The sequence below is a fragment of the Balaenoptera physalus genome, assembly GCF_965194825.1.
Source record: "Balaenoptera physalus genome assembly, chromosome: 6".
NCBI lineage: Eukaryota > Metazoa > Chordata > Mammalia > Artiodactyla > Balaenopteridae > Balaenoptera > Balaenoptera physalus.
In genome coordinates this window covers 123,232,703-123,256,348 of record NC_138885.1, presented here as the reverse complement: position 1 = coordinate 123,256,348, position 23,646 = coordinate 123,232,703, and the positions used below count along the sequence as shown (strand labels likewise).

Below are 23,646 nucleotides of genomic sequence, written 5' to 3'. Positions count from 1 at the left end.
CAGACCACTGTTCCAGGGTCCCTTTTTACACGTCAAGACACCTGCCACATTCAACTCTGGGAGTTCTAGAAGCTCCAAAATGGAGCATCCGTGCCTGAGCAGTACTTACTTTTGCATGCCACTTTCTATTAAATTTTTCAGAAGTTTATTCTTATAGGCAAAACAAAATAATGCTGAAAAAGAATATTAGACATGTGATCTTGCCTGGTCTCCTATATTCAGACTAATGGCTGAATCTTGTCAAATCTGACTCAATAAAGTACAAAGAAATAGATAATAATCAAAACAGCAAGGTAGGGAAGGAACCAAGATGGCAGAGTAGAAGGACGTGCTCTCACTCCCTCTTGCGAGAACACCAGAATCACAACTAGCTGCTGGACAATCATTGACAGGAAGACACTGGAATTCACCGAAAAAGATACCCCACATCCAAAGACAAAGGAGAAGCCACAATGAGATGGTAGGAGGGGCGCAATTAGAGTAAAATCAAATCCCATAACTGGTGGGTGGGTGACTCACAGACTGGCGAACACTTATACCACAGAAGTCCACCCACTGGAGTGAAGGTTCTGAGCCCCACGTCAGGCTTCCCAACCTGCGGGTCCGGCAACGGGAGGAGGAATTCATAGAGAATCAGACTTTGAAGCCTAGTGGGAACTGATTGCAGGACTTCGACAGGACTGGGGGAAACAGAAACCCCACTCTTGGAGGGCGCACACAAAATAGTGTGCACATCGGGACCCAGGGGAAGGAGCAGTGACCCCGGGGGAAACGGAACCAGACCTACCTGCTAGTGTTGGAAGGTCTCCTGCAGAGGCGGGGGTTGGCTCTGTTTCACAGTGGGGACAAGGACACTGGCAGCAGTTCTGGGAAGTACTCCTTGGCGTGAGCCCTCCCAGAGTCTGTCATTAGCCCCACCAAAGAGCCCAGGTAGGCTCCAGTCTTGGGTTGCCTCAGGCAAAACAACCAACAGGGAGGGAACCCAGCCACACCCATCAACAGTCAAGTGGATTAAAGTTTTACTGAGCTCTGAACACCACAGCAACAGTCAGATCTACCCACCACCAGAGCCTCCCAACAAGCCTCTTAGATAGCGTCAACCACCAGAGGGCAGACAGCAGAAGCAAGAAAAACTATAACCCTGCAGCCTGTGGAACAAAAACCACATTCACAGAAAGAGAGACAAGATGAAAAGGCAGAGGGCTATATACCAGATGAAGGAACAAGATAAAACCCCAGAAACACAACTAAATGAAGTGGAGATAGGCAACCTTCCAGAAAAAGAATTCAGAATAATGATAGTGAAGATGATCCAGGACCTCGGAATAAGAATGGAGGCAAAGATGGAGAAGATGCAAGAAATGTTTAACAAAGACCTAGAAGAATTAACGAACAAACAAACAGAGATGAACAATACAATAATTGAAATGAAAACTACACTAGAAGGAACCAATAGCAGAATAACTGAGGCAGAAGAACAGATAAGTGACCTGGAAGACAGAATGGTGGAATTCACTGCTGCGGAACAGACTAAAGAAAAAAGAATGAAAAGAAATGAAGACAGCCTAAGAGACCTCTGGGATAACATTAAACGCAACAACATTTGCATTATAGGGGTCCCAGAAGGTGAAGAGAGAGAGAAAGGACCAGAGAAAATATTTGAAGAGATTATAGTTGAAAACTTCCCTAAAATGGGAAAGGAAATAGCCACCCAAGTCCAGGAAGCGCAGCGAGTCTCATACAGGATAAACCCAAGGAGAAACACGCCGAGACACATAGTAATCAAATTGGCAAAAATTAAAGACAAAGAAAAATTACTGAAAGCAGCAAGGGAAAAACAACAAATAACATACAAGGGAACTCCAATAAGGTTAACAGCTGATTTCTCAGCAGAAACTCTACAAGCCAGAAGGGAGTGGCATGATATACTTAAAGTGATGAAAGGGAAGAATCTACAACCAAGATTACTCTACCCAGCAAGGATCTCATTTAGATTTGATGGAGAAATCAAAAGCTTTACAGACAAGCAAAAGCTACGAGAATTCAGCACTACCAAACCAGCTCTACCACAAACGCTAAAGGAACTTCTCTAAGTGGGAAACACAAGAGAAGAAAAGAACCTACAAAAACAAACCCAAAACAATTTAAGAAAATGGTCATAGGAACATACATATCGATAATTACCTTAAATGTCAATGGATTAAATGCTCCAACCAAAAGACACAGACTGGCTGAATGGATACAAAAACAAGACCCATATATATGCTGTCTACAAGAGACCCACTTTAGACCTAGGGACACATACAGACTGAAAGTGAGGGGATGGAAAAAGATATTCCATGCAAATGGAAATCAAAAGAAAGCTGGAGTAGCTATACTCCTATCAGATAAAATAGACTTTAAAATAAAGAATGTTACAAGAGACAAGGAAGGACACTACATAATGATCAAGGGATCAATCCAAGAAGAAGATATAACAATTATAAATATATATGCACCCAACATAGGAGCACCTCAATACATAAGGCAACTGCTAACAGCTATAAAAGAGGAAATCGACAGTAACACAATAATAGTGGGGGATTTTAACACCTCACTTACACCAATGGACAGATCATCCAAAATGAAAATAAATAAGGAAACAGAAGCTTTAAATGACACAATAGACCAGATAGATTTAATTGATATTTATAGGACATTCCATCCAAAAACAGCAGATTACACTTTCTTCTCAAGTGAGCACAGAACATTCTCCAGGATAGATCACATCTTGGGTCACAAATCAAGCCTCAGTAAATTTAACAAAATTGAAATCATATCAAGCATTTTTTCTGACCACAATGCTATGAGATTAGAAATGAATTACAGGGAAACAAAACGTAAAAAACACAAACACATGGAGGCTAAACAATACGTTACTAAATAACCAAGAGATCACTGAAGAAATCAAAGAGGAAATCAAAAAATACTTAGAGACAAATGACAATGAAAAGACGATTATCCAAAACCTATGGGATGCAGCAAAAGCAGTTCTAAGAGGGAAGTTTATAGCTATACAAGCCTACCTAAAGAAACAAGAAAAATCTCAAGTAAACAATCTAACCTTACACCTAAAGGAACTAGAGAAAGAAGAACAAACAAAACCCAAAGTTAGCAGAAGGAAAGAAATCATAAAGATCAGAGCGGAAATAAATGAAATAGAAACAAAGAAAACAATAGCAAAGATCAATAAAACTAAAAGTTGGTTCTTTGAGAAGATAAACAAAATTGATAAGCCATTAGCCAGACTCATCAAGAAAAAGAGGGAGAGGACTCAAATCAATAAAATTAGAAATGAAAAAGGAGAAGTTACAACAGACACCACAGAAATACAAAGCATCCTAAGAGACTACTACAAGCAACTCAATGCCAATAAAATGGACAACCTGGAAGAAATGGACAAATTCTTAGAAAGGTATAACCTTCCAAGACTGAACCAGGAAGAAGCAGAAAATATGAACAGACCAATCACAAGTAATGAAATTGAAACTGTCATTAAAAATCTTCCAACAGGGCTTCCCTGGTGGCACAGTGGTTGAGAGTCTGCCTGCTAATGCAGGGGACACGGGTTCGAGCCCTGGTCTGGGAAGATCCCACATGCCGCGGAGCAACTGGGCCCGTGAGCCACAACTACTGAGCCTGCGCGTCTGGAGCCTGTGCTCCGCAACAAGAGAGGCCGCAACAGTGAAAGGTCCGCGCACCGTGATGAAGAGTGGCCCCCACTTGCCACAACTAGAGAAAGCCCTCGCACAGAAACGAAGACCCAACACAGCCATAAATAAATAAATAAATATTTAAAAAAAAAAATCTTCCAACAAACAAAAGTCCAGGACCAGATGGCTTCACAGGTGAATTCTATCAAACATTTAGAGAAGAGCTAACACCCATCCTTCTCAAACTCTTCCAAAAAATTGCAGAGAAGGAACACTCCTAAACTCATTTTATGAGGCCACCATCACCCTGATACCAAAACCAGACAAAGATACTACAAAAAAAGAAAATTACAGACCAATATCACTGATGAATATAGATGCAAAAATCCTCAACAAAATACTAGCAAACAAAATTCAACAACACATTAAAAGGATCATACACCACGATCAAGTGGGATTTATCCCAGGGATGCAAGGATTCTTCAATATACGCAAATCAATCAATGTGATACACCATATTAACAAACTGAAGAAGAAAAACCATATGATCATCTCAATAGATGCAGAAAAAGTTTCTGACAAAATTCAACACCCATCTATGATAAAAACTCTCCAGAAAGTGGGCATAGAGGGAAGCTACCTCAACATAATAAAGGTCATATATGACAAACCCACAGCAAACATCATTCTCAAGGGTGAAAAACTGGAAGCATTTCCTCTAAGATCAGGAATGAGACAAGGATGTCCACTCTCACCACTATTATTCAACTTAGTTCTGGAAGTCCTAGCCACGGCAATCAGAGAAGAAAAAGAAATAAAAGGAATACAATTGGAAAAGAAGAAGTAAAACTGTCAGTGTTTGCAGAAGACATGATACTATACATAGAGAATTCTAAAAATGCCACCAGAAAACTACTAGAGCTAATCAATGAATTTGGTAAAGTTGCAGGATACAAAATTAATGCAGAGAAATCTCTTGCATTCCTATACATTAATGATGAAAAATCTCAAAGAGAAATTATGGAAACACTCCCATTTACCACTGCAACAAAAAGAATAAAATACCTAGGAATAAACCTACCTAGGGAGACAAAAGACCTGTATGCAGAAAACTATAAGACACTGATGAAAGAAATTAAAGATGATACCAACAGGTGGAGAGATATACCATGTTCTTGGATTGGAAGAATCAATATTGTGAAAATGACTATACTACCCAAAGCAATCTACATATTCAATGCAATCCCTATCAAATTACCAATGGCATGTTTTACAGAACTAGAACAAATCATCTTAAAATTTGTATGGAGACGCAAAAGACCCTGAATAGCCAAAGCAGTCTTGAGGGAAAAAAACGGAGCTGGAGGAATCAGACTCCCTGACTTCAGATTATACTACAAAGCTACAGTAATCAAGACAATATGGTACTGGCACAAAAACAGAAACACAGATCAATGGAACAGGATAGAAAGCCCAGAGATAAACCCACACACCTATGGTCAACTAATCTATGACAAAGGAGGCAAAGATATACAATGGAGAAAAGACAGTCTCTTCAATAAGTGGTGTTGGGAAAACTGGACAGCTACATGTAAACGAATGAAATTGGAACACTCCCTAACACCATACACAAAAATAAACTCAAAATGGATTCGAGACCTAAATGTAAGACTGGACACTATAAAACTCTTAGAGGAAAACATAGGAAGAACACTCTTCGACATAAATCACAGCAATATCTTTTTTGATCCACCTCCTAGAGTAATGGAAATAAAAACAAAAATAAACAAATGGTACCTAATGAAACTTAAAAGCTTTTGCACAGCAAAGGAAACCATAAACAAGACGAAAAGACAACCCTCAGAATGGGAGCAAATATTTGCAAATGAATCAACGGACAAAGGATTAATCTCCAAAATATATAAACAGCTCATTCAGCTCAATATTAAAGAAACAAACAACCCAATCCAAAAATGGGCATAAGACCTACATAGACACTTCTCCAAAGAAGACATACAGATGGCCAAGAAGCACATGAAAAGATGCTCAACATCACTAATTATTAGAGAAATGCAAATCAAAACTACAATGAGGTATCACCTCACACCAGTTAGAATGGGCATCATCAGAAAATCTACAAACAACAAATGCTGGAGAGGGTGTGGAGAAAAGGGAACCCTCTTGCACTGTTGGTGGGAATGTAAAGTGATACAGCCACTATGGAGAACAGTATGGAGGTTCCTTAAAAAACTAAAAATAGATTTACCATATGATCCAGCAATCCCACTACTGGGTGTATACCCAGAGAAAACCATAATTCAAAAAGACACATGCACCCCAATGTTCACTGCAGCATTATTTACAATAGCCAGGTCATGGAAGCAACCTAAATGCCCATCGACAGACGAATGGATAAAGAAGTTGTGGTACATATATACAATGGAATATTACTCAGCCATAAAAAGGAACGAAATTGAGTCATTTGTTGAGACGTGGATGGATCTAGAGACTGTCATACAGAGTTAAGTAAGTCAGAAAGAGAAAAACAAATATCGTATATTAACGCATGTATGTGGAACCTAGAAAAATGGTACAGATGAGCCGGTTTGCAGGGCAGAAGTTGAGACACAGATGTAGAGAACAGACATATGGATACCAAGGGGGGAAAACTGCGGTGGGGTGGGGATGGTGGTGTGCTGAATTGGGCGATTGGGATCAACATGTATACACTGATGTGTATAAAATTGATGACTAATAAGAGCCTGCAGTATAAAAAAACAAACAAAACAACTAATACTAAACTTTCATTGGGTTATTTGTGTGGAAATATGTTAATATAAATGTTTCAGACATTACATGAAATTTCTAAAAATCTTATATGTTCTGGTATAATGTTATAAGTCATAATTCTAGTTATTACTTTAAAATGTATATCTCAGAAATAACTAAATTTCTTTGTCAATTGCATTATTATGAACTTTCATCAAATCTTTAACTGTGTCATTTTTAAGTCTTTTGTCATTTACAGACAGTTCTGGGTGTACTCTGATGCTTTTGCAAATACGTTCCTATAAAAGGGTTTCATCTTCAAGGAATTCATGGAAAAGACTGACAAGTACAGGTTTCTGGTAACTGACTGTACTGCTGAACTGAATGAATAAGCATTTTCAGAACTCTAATGAAAAACTGATGAACTCATAAAAGTGCTAACAAAAGATCAAGATGAAAAAAAAAATTAATTACATGGGACTGAGTGAACTGATGAGGATGATTATAATTTTTGTGACTTTCTGTTTGAATTATTAAAAAAAAAAATCCCACAAGGACTCAGAGGCAAAGAATATACAAATCAATTTTCACTGCAAAGTAAAGGAGCTGTTACAGTGGAGGATTACTAGACTGAATGTCAATATTATGACATAGCATGAGTGTGTTTCGTGTTTGGTAATTGCAATCATTGTTGCTTTTGTTGTGGTCATCCATGTACAATGGTTGGTGTCAGTCTATTTATCTCTTGTAAAAATAAAATACAGTGTGTGTGTGTGTGTGTGTGTGTGTGTGTGTGTGTGTGTGTGTGTGTGAAAAAAAAAAAAAAGAAGAAGCTTACTAGGTAATGAGATGCAAAAGCAAGCAATAAATACAGCACCTCTCTTTCCAGAGGGACATTTATGTACCTAGTCATACCCGTGTGCTTTCAGGCTGAAGTGTGATGCCTCGGGAGGTCCTAGACACGCCACAGTAGAGGCTGGCATCGTGGTGGCTCTCATCTCCCACCCCCGCTTCTCATCCATCCTTGTCCCATCATACAAAACAAGGATGTGCCTCTTGCCCAGCTGAAATCTCCCCATGCTAAGCTGCCTCTTGAGCACAAAACAAAGAGATATTGCAACACTTAATTGCCCCCTAGAATCATGGCACTATGAACCATTCCGGTCCATCTCACAAACACAACTCCCAGTAAAATTTACTTTTCACATTTAGTTAATAAGTAGACAAATTTGCTATGCATATATACATATACATATGTATATATACTGATAAACTGCATACTAAAAATAATTATAACAGTAATCCAATATAGAAAAAAATGTTAATGCTTCAGAGTTTAATAATTAAGGGAATGTACAAATTATATTGCAAATTATGTATATCTTTTTGTTGCAGGGACATATGATGGGATGATTAATAAGAGCCTTTTAAATGTAAAACTATATTATGTTAATTTAAAATTTTGAAGGGGAAGAGAAATGGAAATACAATGTCAAGAAGAAGGAACAATGTAAATTTGCAACTGTTAAAAAATAGCTTGTTCATGTATTGTATTTTTTTTAATGAATGATGGTAAGTATAAAGTCACCATGGTTTTTACATTCCATTAAATACAAGAAATAAAAAAGTACAAAGAAATAAAAAAGACTGATTTATGAACAGATAACAGATGATATCCATTACAATCCACTCGACATTTACTGTGAACTTACTGTCAGGCACTCTGTTGGGAACCCTGGGGCAAACAAAGGTGAAGAAAATAAGATTCTTAGCCTCAAGGCACTCACAATCTAATGGGAAGACAGACATGAATATAACCAATCATACGCTTATATTATAGCTTGCTCTTACTGATATGAAAGTGATATTTCTACATTAAAATGTTAGGTGACCTGAGGGACTTTGAATGAAAATCTCTCAAGTGTCCTTTTATCTACTGGAATAGAAATATTTGTATTTAATGTTAAAAGAAACAAATGTCAGGAAATTCACATTCTTGCTTTTTCTTTTGGTAAAATGTCATAGTTTCCCCTAGGATGCCCACTTCTAGGAAATTATCCTAAGCAGAATTTCCCACAGTATGCTTAGAGGAAACCAGATGACAATGGGAAAAGGGATCCCAAAGCACAATGGAAATTTTCAACTAGCACCCTGTGTCCATTCCTGCCTCCCTCCCTGAACTTGAGATGTGGGAAAGATAAAAAACTACATTCCCTTGGCTCCTTTGGAAATCAGGTTCCACCATTTAGATGCATTCTTGCAGAATTTGGAAAGCGGAAAAGAGGTGGAGGCTACCTTCCTCCTGCTGTTCCTGGGATCCTGCAACATCACAGGAAGGTGAGTTGCAGCAGTAGGTTCGGGAATCCAGCTCCTAGTTTTCTAGAGGCAACAAAGTCGGTCACAGAGGCTCCAGCCTAGCATCTGCTCATTTGGTTTGGTGAGTGCCCAGAGGGGAAGACCGTGAGCACGGTGGTGACAAGTCGCCAGCAGCACTTCGACTTCTGGGTGACAGGGAGAGCCGTGGGCTCTCCCTGCTCATCAAGCCCTTCCAACATTCTGTAAGCACCACATTTCCTGTATTAAATTCCACTTTGCTTAACATACCTAGAGTTCATTCTATTTTCTGCTCTAATGTAGAATCTTGGGCTTTTGTTGTTTTTAAATAAAATTCTGTTGTTTAATTAGCATTTATCAAGCATCCATCAATAGTTGCTAGGGAGGAGTCCAGAAACATACAAAGCAGGAAAAAGAAAACAATTTGAAATTCTGAAATCTCCAAGGGAACAATAAAGAGTTGGCCAGAGACCTACGGTGCATTTTAAAGTAAGCACTCAGAATTTCCTTGACTGGTTTATATGGGATAGAACCTTGGGTGATCAACATTACACTGGTTTCTTTGATTTCAAATGTTTAAGAACCTTTATATACTACCGTGTATTAGGTTGAGGAAGGGCAGAACACTTGTCACAAACTGCTTAAGGAATCCTTTTGTTTTCACCAGGGAAACTCATGGGACAACTGTTTTCAGGAGCATTGTGCAAAATGCACCAGAGAGAAATATCCTGCTTTTCTCACTCAATGATACATTGTAGCAGATTTTTGTGTTACAGTTTTTTTTTCCTAAAATTGGAGTCTTTTTAGCCTTTATTTTTCTACAAGTTGTATTTCTCTCCCTCTCTCTCCCCAGACCCCTCTGCTTTTTCTTATATTTAGGAGTATAATTTAATTTTTAAATTTACATACACTAAAATTCATTTTTTTCATTTACAGTTCTATGAGTTTCAGCAAATCTATAGAGTTAGGTAACAACCACAACCATCAGGATATGGGAAAATGGCACCATCACCCCCAAAACTCTTTCGCTGGTCCTTTCCAGGCAAGCCCTGTCACCACCGTAACTCCGGGCAACCACTGATATCTTCTCCATCACCATAATTTTGCCTTTTCCCGACATAATATAAATTAATCATATACTATGTAGCCTTTTGATTCTGGCTTCTTTCACTTAGCATAATTCAAAAGAGAACCATCATATATATATATGAATATATATAATATATATATATGTAATAAAGAAGGAAATCCCGCTTTTTTCAACAACGCTGATGGACCTTACAGGCATTTATGCTAAGTGAAATAAGTCAGACAGAGAAAGACAAATACTACATGATCTCACTTATAAGTGAAATAAAAAAGCCAAACTCATAGAAACAGTAGAATGGTGGTTGCCTGAGGCTGGGAGGTGGGGAAAATGGGGAGATGTTGACCAAAGGGTACAAACTTCTAGCTATAAGATGAATAAGTTCTGGGGAATCTAATGAACAGCATCATGTCTATAATTAACAAACTGTATTACACTGTATTATACAATTGAAAGTTGTAAGAGAGTAGATCTTAAATGTTATCACCACCAAAAACAAAAAAAAACAAAAACGTTATTATGTGAGGGGCTAGGGGTGTTAACTTTTTTGTGGTTACCATTCTGCAATATATATGTATATCTAATTATCATATTATACACCTTAAACTTATATATGTTATATATCAATAATATCTCAATAAACTTATAAGGAAAAAAAAGACAGGACCACCCAACATATTACATGAAACAGCCGTTTGCTCCTCATTATTGCAGAGTACAATCCATCGTATGGATGCACCAAGGTCTGCTCATCAGTTCACTGGTTGAAGGGCATCTGCACTGTTTCCAATTTTTAGAGATTATAAACAAAACTGCTATATCAATAAATACTTAATTACATAATGTTCAATAGCTGAATATTGTTCCATATCCTGATATACAATTAATTTAATCTGGCAGTTCCTTATTGTTGCACATTGAACTGTTTTCCATGTTTTACTGTTTTAAATAGCACTCTAACCTTATTCAAATGTATGTATTTGTTCAACTGTTCTTTAGGAGAAATTCTCAAAGAATTCCTAGGTCAAACGGTAGGTGTCATACATTTTACTGCTTTTGATACATATTACATGAAAAAGTCCCTTATGAGAATATCCCCTTACTCAATCCCTTATCAACATCGATTGCTGTCTTTTAATCTTTTACCAATCTCACAGGCAAAAATTTTAAAATGACATCTCATTTTTATTTGTACTTGTTTTATGACTTTTTTTTATATCCCTGTAAATACAGGTGGAATTGTCTCCTTATATTTATTGGACATTTTTATTTTTTCTTATGGGAACTGCCTGTTCCTGTCTGTTTGTATGCTGGGCTTTTGCTTTATTATATTAATCCTTTGCCTGTCACTTAATGTATTTTTTTTATATACAGAAGCTTTTAAAAAATGGATGTAATCAGCTCTTCTAATCTTTTCTTTTGTGAATTATCACATTTAATATCATGCCTAGAAAGGTCTTTATTTTATGTTTACATAAATTTTCACTTATATTTTCTGTCTAATTTTTCCAAATGTTTGGAAAAACAGCATGAAGAATATAGGAGGCTTCCTGGCTGAGGCATACAAAAAGTCACTTCGCCCCTAGCACGTTGGGTTTGCTTCTGCCTTCATGGCTTTGAACTACTGATATTAAATATGTAGGATTCTTCTTTTCTAAGGGGTTCATCTGCCTTCTGAAGAAGGTGAATAGTTTATGAAACTAGATTGAGTTTTTTTCCTATGATTGGATTTGGTTCAGAAATAAAGTTTTATTCTCTGGTTTCAGTGGTTAGTTGAATCATGGCAAAGCATTTCATATCCCTTTCTCTTTGTTCCACTAGTAGGACAAACTAGTAATAACTTAAACAGCTGCAATGAAAATGAAGTGCCAGTGCATGCCAATATTTTCAGGAACATCACAGCAACAGTGAGCATTTATGGCAGAAATTTGTGTATATATTTCCCCAAGGGGCCAAAGAATCTTTTTAAAAAAAATCATGTAAATAAATGGGAAGGTATGATTCATTTTACAAAAGGTGATTTCACAAACAAATTTTGAAGACAGTGCTTTTTCCATTAAGAGAGGCATACAATTACAAGATGGGAAGAAGCCAGATCCCCAAGTGACCCACCAGTCTGGACCACTCTGGTTTCTGGTGTGAGAAATAAATTTAATTTTCTTTAGGGAAAAAAAAAAAAAAAAGAGGCACACGATTATAAGCTTACAGAAAAACTTCACCCTTCAATGAGACTGTAACACACCATATGATCCAAAAAGCAATAACCTAAGAAAAGAAAGAAAAACGGAGACTGGCTTCTACAGAAGGTTTAATCCGATCCCTTACTCTTATTTTATTAGTAAATGGGACTCATGTAGACCACAAATACAACCCGCGGTAGTGCTGCATCTCAAATCTGTACTCTGTATCTGAATGTGCTTGTTTTTCATGAGTAGTTGGGAAAAGTGAATGCATTCTCAATACAATCTAGACCTTAAGCATTTACCTGAGCTCCCTCTTCAGCAATCTGGGCTATACAGGTACTCTGGTGTCATTCTCACTGAGGTAAACTACCTGCTTCCCCATCGCCACCTCCCCTGCCCAACTCAGCCTCAAGGGACCATCTCTGCAGCTGCAGGGCTAGTCCATTTGGCTTGGCTGCCCAGCCCTCCCCCTTCAGACTAACTGTTGGTTGTCACACTCTGGCAGGTCTGACAACACATCCTACTGGAGCAGCTTCTGAGGCTCCAGGCCACAGGATGTTAGAGGCCAACAATTGCAGGAGGAAGGATATAAGTAGCTTCTGGTCTGAGGCAAACTGGCCCAGGACCAGACTGTGCCTGCTTCAGCCCTTCAGGGCTTGGCCCACTGCCCCTAGGGACCTCTGAACTCTGCGTGATTCTGGTGCTTTGACCAACTTCTGTCTTTGTGTATCTTCTGTGGGCTGCACTCAACGCTCAGTCCAGCTCCCCCTCCTAGATTTAGGGCATTTCCAGTAGTCTATGCACCTCACACTTACAGAACAGGTGGAAAAAGTTACCCCAACTGTGGCTTTTTAGACGACACTGAGAAAGGAGATAAAAAATTAATTTGCCTATGTTTGTTGTTAGGAATACAAACCATGAGCAGCTCTTGCTGGAAATTGTGCAAAGTCCTAATTTTGGTTCAATTAATATAGAAGCATAAAGTGCCTTCAGTTTCCCTTTGTATCGTCCTAACAAATGGCTGTCTGAACTCCTCGTGTGGTGGTTTGACTAACGGCAATTTATTTTGTCTTAAAAACACACACACACACACACACACACAACAACAACAACTTTAAAAACAAGAGGGGATGAGTGTTTTACCATGAGTACTTACTACTTTTGAAACCAGAAATAATCCTCTATTTTAATGAAAGGGCAAAAATATTTCTCTCCAAGGTAAAGAGAAAAGACTGTGCATAATATTGTGGTGACTGATGCATAGAAACACAACCAAATTCCCTTTTTATCTCAGTAACTAACTCACCCAACAGGGTATAACAAAGTAGAGCTTTGTAGGGTGTAATTTATATTACAATTCGCTTTCTCTCTATGTTAAGTAAGGCAGTTTGAAGTAAGCTTTTTTTTTTTTAAAAAAAAAAGTAGTTTCAAAAAACTTGAAAAAACACACCCAAAATGCTCTAGTCCAAAGCCAGAACATAGTTTTGTATGGTCTGCAGATAATTTAATATTTGAGAAACCTTTTCAACATTCTCCAACTCCAACCAAAACTAAAGCAATATTTAGGGGGAAAAAAATGAGTAAGCAAATAAAACCTAATATCTATATAATTATTCACAGATCAAGCAATTTAGGGACAATAAAATAGAACAGCATTTCAGCTAACTCAAGTTTAAAATAATGGAACAACTATTCACTAACCTAACAACAACAACAAAAATTCTGGCTAATTTTACTGTTAATATATTAGGGATGATTGCTTTATCAGTTAAAAGACTTAAAATCAATTCTGTATAAGTTGATTAATTTTAGGTTTCACAAACATAGTACGATCAGCCTTCTTGATTTTCTCTAGTCCTCCTTTCCCCACAAACATAACGTCCAGTTTTTGAGTCTTTCAAACGGTAGGAAAATGCAATGATGTCAATGTACAAAGTATATCACTGGTGCTTTGCCTGCCATCTTCTGGCAACAGATGCATTTTATTTTGGAGAAGGGGCCCTCTCACACGCCAGTACTAACCCTAACCGTCACTGCCAATCACAACCCCTGTTCACATAGGCTGGCTCCTGGCCCAGCTCGTCCAATCACAATCCCCTGCATCCCCTTGGACAGTGTGTGGTACAGCAAGAGACTCATAATCCAGGCTAGGCCAATGAAAGTCTCCACTAGAATCTTTTCAGGAGTAACGCAGAAAGAATTTAAGCCTTGGGTCTAGCGTCAGAGAGAGGGCAGCCCAAGAGGATGGATCCACCATGTAGAGAGATATAGAAATGACCTAGGGGGTTTCCCTGGTGGCACAGTGGTTAAGAATCCGCCTGCCAATGCAGGGGACACGGGTTTGAGCCCTGGCCTGGGAAGATCCCACATGCCGCGGAGCAACTAAGCCCGTGCGCCACAACTACTGAGCCTGCGCTCTAGAGCCCGTGAGCCACAGCTACTGAGCCCACATGCCACAACTACTGAAGCCTGCGCGTCTACAGCCCGTGCTCCGCAAAAAGAGAAGCCATGACAATGAGAAGCCTGCGCACTGCAACGAAGACCCAACACAGCCATAAAGAAAGAAAAGAAAAGAAAAGAAAGAACCTAGGGAAAGAGTGGGGGAGACTTGCAATAAAGATCTAGACCCAGAGTCCCACACTCCCAGTGGCCACCTGCACCTCTGCCCTTCCTACAGTGTGGTTATAAAAACCAGTGTATTTCCTTTCCAGCTTCAACAAGTTTGCGTTGGCTTCTGTTATTTGCATTCAAGGCATCCTGACTCATGCACAAGGTAACTACTTGAGTTTGGGCATTCTCAATCATGATGAACTTACTTACTGGGCTGTTTTTCCAGTTCCTGTTCTTTGGGCACTGCCTTTGCAGCCCACAGGGGTGGCTTCTGGGGCCCTGTTTCTGCTCTGCGACCCTGTCTCCCTGCCAGGCTCCCATGTCCAAGGGTAATGCCCAGTCCAATCAAAGTTTCATCTCTAGAAATGAGGGTCTGGATCTGAGAGAGAAGTTGTTAGGAGCTGCATTCTCTGCACCGTGGCACTCTGCAGGGAGAGGAAGACACACGTATGAGGCTGAGTTGTTCGGCCCCATCTGTGTTGGATTCCACGGGCTACCCCATCTTTCCAAGACATTCTACCCTCTCCCCTGTCCCTTCAGCTGGCTGTAATTGGTTTACTTTTCAAACCAAGGGAACATGAAATTATACGCCAAAAAATTATTTCTGTAAATCATTGGTTAGGATGCTTTTGACTATGGGAAATTTACAATTTCAATAAAAATTAGCTTGGGCAATAAGGAACAGCCAGCCTAGAGGTAGTGTGGCCCCAGGTATGGTAGAAGAATGTCATCAGGGTCCCTGTGTTTTATTTCCATGTTTTGCCATAAACAGTGCTGACTTCTCTCAAAGGCCGATTCCCCCAAAGGCCCCAGTTGGGGCTACCTGTGTTGTCCCTCACATTCAGCAGGAGATGGAGAAACGTTTCGATGCATGGAAGAGCACCATCAGATTTGGAAATAGTATCCTGACAGTGGTGTAGGAACAGCTTTAAGACATCTTTCAGAGTCAGAACTAATTTGACTTGGTGACTACCTGACTGATGGGTGTGGGAAGAGAGGAGCTAGGACAGTGCCCAAGTTTCTTCCTTGGGCGTCCTAGTAGATGGAAGCAATGCCAGAGGTGGTTTGGCCGGATGGTGACACCACGCGCAGGTTCAAGGTCTCCCCATGCTTCACTCAGACCTGCCCAGGAGTCAGCCAGAGCCTGTCCAGAAGCCTGATCTCACAGCAAACCACTCACCTTTGACAAGAGAGATCTCTTAACAGGCGAGATAAGCAAATGACTGCTCTCTGTGAACTGTTCTTCCTCTTATGCACGGAGAACCATTTATATGAAGCTGGCAGCCACCTGAATGACTCGTGTGCCGTGAGCCTCCTAGCTGGGTGCGATGAGAGCCGTTCCCACTGTGGACACAGTGGGTGGCTATACAGCACCTGTCCCCACTTGCGTTCCACCTTCCAACTCTTCTTTTGTCCAGGCTTTTGCCCTGGCCCAGCTCTAAGGCACAGTCTAATAGGTGGCTCTCAACCCTGGCTGCACACTGAAATCAACTGAGGAACTTTGAAAAAACACCAATGCCTGGGACTGTATCTTTTATTGTGGTTAAAAACCCCACATAGGGCTTCCCTGGTGGCGCAGTGGTTGAGAATCTGCCTGCCAATGCAGGGGACACGGGTTCGAGCCCTGGTCTGGGAAGATCCCACATGCCGCGGAGCGACTAAGCCCGTGAGCCATAATTGCTGAGCCGGCGCGTCTGGAGCCTGCGCTCCGCAACGGGAGAGGCCACGATAGTGAGAAGCCCGCGCACCGCGATGAAGAGTGGCCCCCAATTGCCGCAACTAGAGAAAGCCCTCGCACAGAAACGAAGACCCAACACAGCCATAAATAAATAAATAAATAAATAAATAAATAAATAAATAAATAAATAAAATTAAAAAAAAAAAACAAAAACCCACATAGCATAAAATTTACCATCTTAACCGTTTTGTGTTTTTTTTTTAAATTTAGTTAATTAATTAATTAATTAATTTATGGTTGTGTTGGGTCTTCGTTTTGTGCGAGGGCTTTCTCTAGTTGCGGCGAGCGGGGGCCACTCTTCATCGCGGTGTGCGGGCCTCTCACTATCGCGGCCTCTCTTGTTGCGGAGCACAGGCTCCAGACGCGCAGGCTCAGTAGTTGTGGCTCACGGGCCCAGTCGCTCCGCGGCATGTGGGATCTTCCCAGACCAGGGCTCGAACCCGTGTCCCCTACATTGGCAGGCAGATTCTCAACCACTGTGCCACCAGGGAAGCCCCCTTAACTGTTTTAAAGTATACAGTTCAGTGGTATTAGGTACATTTACATTGTTGGGCAACATCACCACTATCCACCTCCAGAACTTTTTCATCTTCCCAAACTGAAACTCTGTACCCATTAAATGATGACTCCCCATCCCCCCTCCCCTCAGGTTCTGGGAACTACCTTCTATTTTCTGTCTTTATGAATATAAGCAAAATCATAGAGTATTTGTCTTTGGTGATTGGTTTATTTCACTTAGCATGATGTCTTCATGTTTCTTCTGTGCTGTAGTGTGTGTCAGAATTTCCTTCCTTTTCAAGGTTGAGTAATATTCCATTGTATGTATCTATCACGTGTTATTTATCCATTCATCCATCAATGGACACTTGGGTTGCTTCTACATTTTGGCTACTGTGAATAATGCTGCTGCTATGATCGTAGATGTCCAAACATCCCCAAATATTTTCTTTAAAGTTTTCCATGGGATTTGAACGTGCAGCCAAGGTTGAGAACCACCAGTGTGTGGCAGTCCCTAGAGAATGTGAGGAGTCCAGAGGAGAGGCACGCCACCTTAGTTGGCCTGATCCAGCTGTCCCATGCTAATTATAATAGTTATCACAGCCAGCAATCAGTAGCTCATACATGTGTCTCCATCAATAGATTCGGACACCTGGGAGGGTGAGGTAGGTTTTGTTTACCTCAGTATCTTCTAGATCTAGCTCCAAGCCTGTCACCCTGCAGAAGCTTATTAAGTTGCTGCTAAATAAAGCCAACAAATCCATAATTCAACTCCATCTTTCTATTAAAACTAACCATTCCCGTTTGCTACTAGAAACTATGTACCATTCTACCCTGGGCCATGTCTTTGGCTCTGGAGTTTGACTCAGACCTGGGCCTGAGTCAGGGTTTCAGATCTTTTTTTTTTTTTTTTTTAATTTGTTTAATTTTTTGGCCATGCTGTGCAGCATGTGGGATCTTAGTTCCCCGACCAGGGATCGAACCCACATCCCTGCTTTAGAAGTGTGGAGTCTTAACCACTAGACCGTCAGGGAAGTCCAGGGTCTCAGGTCTTTATTAGACAAAATTATACGTGTGAAGGAAGTCCTGCACGGCAATGGTGGAGCAGGACGGGGGTGGGAGGAAGAGTTGCTACTGCCCCTTGTTCCAGTTTTTTCTGGAACGGATGCTCCAAAATGAGTGGTAGGACCCATTCCTTGCATCTCAAAGAGAGGTCTAAATGATCTTCCCCACAAATTTGTACTTCCCTATCCCCTAACCCACTTTTAAAACTAAAGACAGACACGTAGCTGGATTTTTATTGAGGTGGGTTTTCTGTCCCCTCTATTCATGCCTGCAGCTCCACATTCTCATGTTTACTTTGGTTTTAATTTTAACCTGAGTTCCTAAGATCGCTTTTTATTAAAACCAATGGAAATTAAAAAGTAGCCCCAGATAAAAGAAATACTCAAACACCCGAGAGGGTTCTGCGTCATTCCATATTTAAGTCTGTGGACGTATTTGGAGAGAACCTCTTTATAATGAGGAGCAGCGGTGTAGCAAATTGAGAATGCTCTTCTCCCCTCTCCCCTTAAGTCTTAGAAGCCATAAGACACACTGTGCAACGGGACGGGAACAGCAGGGACGTGTCTTGGTAGGTAGATAATAAGGCTGACCCCTAATTGCTCCCATCGTATTTTCAAAATCTGGGCCCCCTTGCACCGGGCAGTGCTCCAGGATCAGGGTAGGGCAAAACCAGCAAGGTCACACAAACGCAGGACTTTATTTCAGACTGGGATATTTTGTTCATCATGGAAAGTTTCTGCATTGATTTTGATTTTTTAAGTATTGCATGAAAATCATTTCTCTTGATTCTGGAGTTGTTGGGCACCCCTTCAATTTCCTGCCTGACTTGCCTCACCCTGGGTCTAGCCCTGACTCCACTCACGTCCCCGCTTTCCTTGGAGTTGTCATTTGTTTTTTTCTTAAGAGGAAAGCATGATGTTGCTCTCTGAATCTCACGCAACCACAGACGTCTTTCTCCAGGTTTACTTCCTCCCTGTCCTCTTCTTCTGCCCATTTTGACAAACTCTCTCCCTAAATCTGTTCACCTCTGCGGCTTCTGCCGTTGCACACCTCCCCGCCTCCTTTCCCAGGACGACCCACATCAGGCACCAGGAGGAGAAACAAGAGGGCCAGTGAAGGCCGGCCTTCCCCTCTGAGGTCTTTTGCTAACATAATTTTTCAGCTTCACATGAAGAGTAACACAATACGCAAGGGCCTAGTTCTTTTTAAAGAAACCTTTCTTGCAGCAATTATGATGATAAACAGTGCCCTTGGTAAACCATGGCCAGCCTTACGCTCTGGAACTCCAAGGTAGCTGGTTGAACACTAGGAAATAGAATTGAGTAATTTTAACTGTGCTACCTATGGAAGCCCTGAAAAAAATTCCTAATATGGTTAAAAACGTGGAAAGCTCTTTAAATGCAAACCTAGTATGGAAGGAAGCAAGCTCATGATTTTGGGCTCTTTTGACCCGGTGGGACTCCTACCCTGCAAGGGCAGCTGAGACCCCCAATTTTCACACCCACATATTCAAGGACCAAGTGAAGAACTTCATCCATCACTCACATCTCTGACCCTGGGTGTTTTTCTGCACCTCTTGTTGCATCATCAGTAAACCAGCATGTAAACAAATTACCTGAATCTTTGTTACCATTCTAGCCAATCTTCAAAGTCATGAGGGTCTAGCCCAGTTCAGCCGCCTTCATATCATCTTAATGATTCATTACTATTATTATACATGTGCCATAAGATAATAATTCCTTAATTCCTTGGCCTGATGAGAAATGTAATTACATATGCAAATCACTTAATAAACACATACTAGCCACACTCCTATGCAGATAATCACCCCGAGACCTGCCCACAAAGGCTTACCAGGACTGTGTGCATCCCAGTGTAAAGTCTGCTGAGACTCACCAACATGGAAAACACCACAGCCATCATCAGTCCCAAAACAAAGGGATACTGCAGGGGGGAGAAGAGAAAACAAGGACATTAATTAGGGCAGGTTCAGACACATACACTTTGATGCTGTGGAAGGGAATAGGATTTCTGATCCCGTAACTCCCAGTCTCAATCTCATACTCCCTAGACCAGCAGTCTGATGGTCTAAAATCACTTGAAAAATGGGAAAACTAAGGAAAGAGAAGGGGAAGATGCCCAGGAATACAGTTCTGGAAGGAAGTTTCGCAACATATTGACATGCAAATAAGACACAGTAGAAAACTTGACCTTAGCTATTGTGTTACAAGTTTTAATGGAGTAAATGATTTTTTATTTCTACCTAATTTTAGATTAAAACTTATGAAATATACAGTATTTCCAAGAGGCAAGGTAGATAGACAGTGCTGTAATTTGGAAGTCCAACTAGCTACTTTCCCATCATGTGCTGTGATGATAAAGCTTGGCAACCATCAGCTTCTTGAGGGAGCCTGGGAACAATGGCCCCATGTTAAGACTGGGCATATTTCTGTACAGATATCAAGGCAAGAGTCCAGACTTCACTGAATCTTGACATTTGCTCGTGAGTAATGAAAACAGCTGGAGGAATCTGGCTAATGACAAGTCATATAAAGAACACACAAATATTCTGCTTATGAGCTAGACACAGAGCTATAATCCAGTTGCTTCAAGTACTAATGTCTGTGGTCTTCTGTGGTGATAAGGATAAAGACGATAGAGAACTGTCTATATTCTGTGAAGTGCGTTATGGTCACTATCTCATGCATCTTCGCACAACCCTATGAAATAGCTTCTATTACTAGCCCCAGTCCACAAATGAGGAAACCCTTAACCTTGATAATAAGTGGCATTAGTATTGAACTTTAGCACAAAGATGCTTGCCCATCAATCACCCCTCACAACAGGAGCCAGGGCTCAGAGAGGTGCAATGACTTGCCCAAGGTCACACAGCCAGCAGTGACACAGTCTGAACCAGAAGCCACATCTTCTGAGTACAAGCCCAGCATGTTCTTTCCAATGCAACATCTGAGTATAATAACACAGGGTTGTGCATCTTTTCTTAAGATTTATCATTAACTGGGTCTCTGATTTTCATCGAAAAAGTGTTGAAAATTAATGAGTTAATGCATTCAGAATTTAGAGGCTGGTATTCGCCTGAACACATATTTATATAAATAAACCCATTTTTAGAGCTACTCATGAGTAAATAACCCCAAAAGCTGAATATATTTATTATTAAAAATTAAATAGGAAAGAAGTGCATAGCAACTCAGGCCTTAAGAAAACTATTGTGGGACTTCCCTGGCGGTACAGTGATTAAGACTCCGCACTTCCACTGCAGGGGGCGTGGGTTTGATCCCTGGTCGGGGAATTAAGATCCCGCATGCCGAGTGGTGTGGCCAAAAAAATAAAAAGGAAAAAGAAAAGAAAACCGTTTCATCACGTAAGCTGTAAAGAAATTTTTAAGAAGATCCAGGTGGCCTTAAAATGAGCATATAAATGATTGTTGTTGCTTTCCTGCAGTCAGTGCCACTTGTTGCTTTTTTCCTAAGAGAATCATGTTCACAGGCTTCTCTGGATGCTGACAGCAGCCCGATGGGGGCCAGTGTTGGGCCCACTATGTCCTTCTGGGGCAGACGGCACGGGATATGACATAGCTCAGAAGTCTGCATTCAATTAATTCCGATAGTACTGGGGAGGTCAGACATTGTTTGATCCTAGCATGACATTTAAGTTACAAAAAAAGATTATACCTAGTTGGATATAATACTATACTTGTCCCTTTCCCATTTAGGAAACTGAGATCTGACCCCAGGTGATGAGGTAGAAGACCAGGTAGAGCCAGGACCTGGCACTAATCTTATCCTCTTCCAACCACATCAGGCTGACACCCCATTTCTGTACAACCTGGAACCCGGAACATCCCTGGGTTTCTGGTGTAGAGGCGCAGGAGAAGCAATACTGTCATTTACATACAAGACTGCGAGAGTTAATGAAATCTAAATTTTCCAACGGGTAAAAGGTAAAATTTCTGAAATTAAGCACAAAATTAGAGCAAGAGTTCTCAGAAAGGAAAAATAAATCTTCAATGCAGTAATAATATAACTTTTAAAAGGTCTTACTATAATTGGCATTTAAGCAGATATTAAGTGAAATTCTTCTATTTTCAACATTTATTAATCTCTTGTCATTTAGACAGCTTTCTAGAAAATATGGAATGATTATTTCTAACGGTTGAGCCCCCAAAAAAGGCAGAGACATCTTTGGGGGCTAATTTGGGAACAGACTGTTTCACCCTGGGCCCTGGGACGTGTAGCTGGAGAATTGGTGAAATCATCTCAGCCCTGGAGGATCATAAACCCCTCGAGTCTCTTGCAAACAGAGGATGAGAGCACCTATTCAAGTGTCATCTGGTCGGGCAGCTCAGGGTGAAAATGCTTTCGGGAGCGGGATACCACACACCCTGTTATGTTTGTGGTGCTGTTGTCATTATTAATGGTGTCCACTTTCACCCTCGGGCACAACCTGCTTTGGGTACTAAATCATATGGTCACTTCATTTATAAAGAAATTGTCACTGACTGCTCAATAAATTTTTGTTCCCCATCTTTATTTCATAAACTTCAAAGTCCTTCAAAAAAAGAAAATCCTGAAGGGAAACTCTTTGCTACCTTGTTGTATGGATGGTGTCACAGGGGAGGAAGAGGTGTCGGCGCCTTACCTGGTACCTGTCCATGGTAGAGATGAGGAGGGTGAAGGAGATGGCGGTGGCTGCCATGGCGTGGGTGGAAGGCATCCCATATTCAGCAATCACTCTCTTCTCCAGTTTCACAACAGGCGGGGAAAAGGGGCGGGGCCACTTCAAGACATCCTTGGCCACCTGGCCAATATACATCACCAACTGCCAAACCAAAGGATGGAGGTAAGTCTAACCAAATGAGCAAAATAAATAAACTCCTAGGTTCTATGAATTTATTTTGAGGTTTCCTGTTGGTTGGCTGAAATCACCTTTCTCTCTGACCCAGCTGCCTATGGGGAAGTCTTGTAGGAAGACATTTTAGTTGTTAAAAAGAAAAACAGGCCAGGACTTCCCTGGTGGCGCAGTGGTTAAGAATCCGCCTGCCAATGCAGGGGACACGGGTACGATCCCTGGTCTGGGAAGATCCCACATGCTGCGGAGCAACTAAGCCTGTGTGCCACAACTACTGAGCCTGCACTCTAGAGCCCGTGAGCCACAACTACTGAAGCCCGCGTGCCTGGAGCCCGTGCTCCGCAACGAGAGAAGCTACCATGAGAGGCCCGTGTACCGCAACAAAGGGTAGCCCCTGCTCTCTGCAACCAGGGAAGGTCCGGGCACAGCAAGAAAGACCCAACAGAGCAAATAAATAAATAAATACCTAAAAATAAAAGAAAAAAGAGAAACAGCCCTTCTGGATTCCAGGGGGTCACTGGGCAACTAAGATATGACACTAACACACGTCTTACTTATTTGGTCATATAGTTAACATTTGTACAGCTGGTATGTGTGCCAAGCATTGGTCTAAGAACTTTACAAATATTAACTCACTTAATCCAATAATACCTGTAGAATGCAGACCCATTTTACAGAGGGGTACACCGTTGTACATAGTAAGTGGCAAGAGTTATCGGATTCAAATCCAGAGAGTTTGGCTTCAAAAAATATGTGCCTTAAACTACCACGGTAATACCTTTGGGATGGTCCTGGACT

General features: G+C 40.8%; 1 protein-coding gene across 5 annotated transcripts in view; it reads right to left on the bottom strand.

Annotated features, from left to right (window-relative positions):
- Positions 1-23,646, bottom strand: part of SGPP2 (sphingosine-1-phosphate phosphatase 2) — a 134,126-nt gene that overhangs the window by 28,753 nt on the left and 81,727 nt on the right. For all 5 annotated transcript variants that reach the window (XR_014264579.1, XR_014264580.1, XR_014264581.1 and 2 more), the window contains 2 exons: positions 22,639-22,818; positions 19,831-19,920 (listed from right to left, as the gene is read on the bottom strand). Coding sequence is in view for 1 of the 5 variants with exons in the window: in XM_082464675.1 (XP_082320801.1) it covers positions 19,831-19,920; positions 22,639-22,818 (270 nt within the window). In the remaining 4 variants the exon portion in view is untranslated. The remainder of the gene's footprint in view (positions 1-19,830; positions 19,921-22,638; positions 22,819-23,646) is intronic.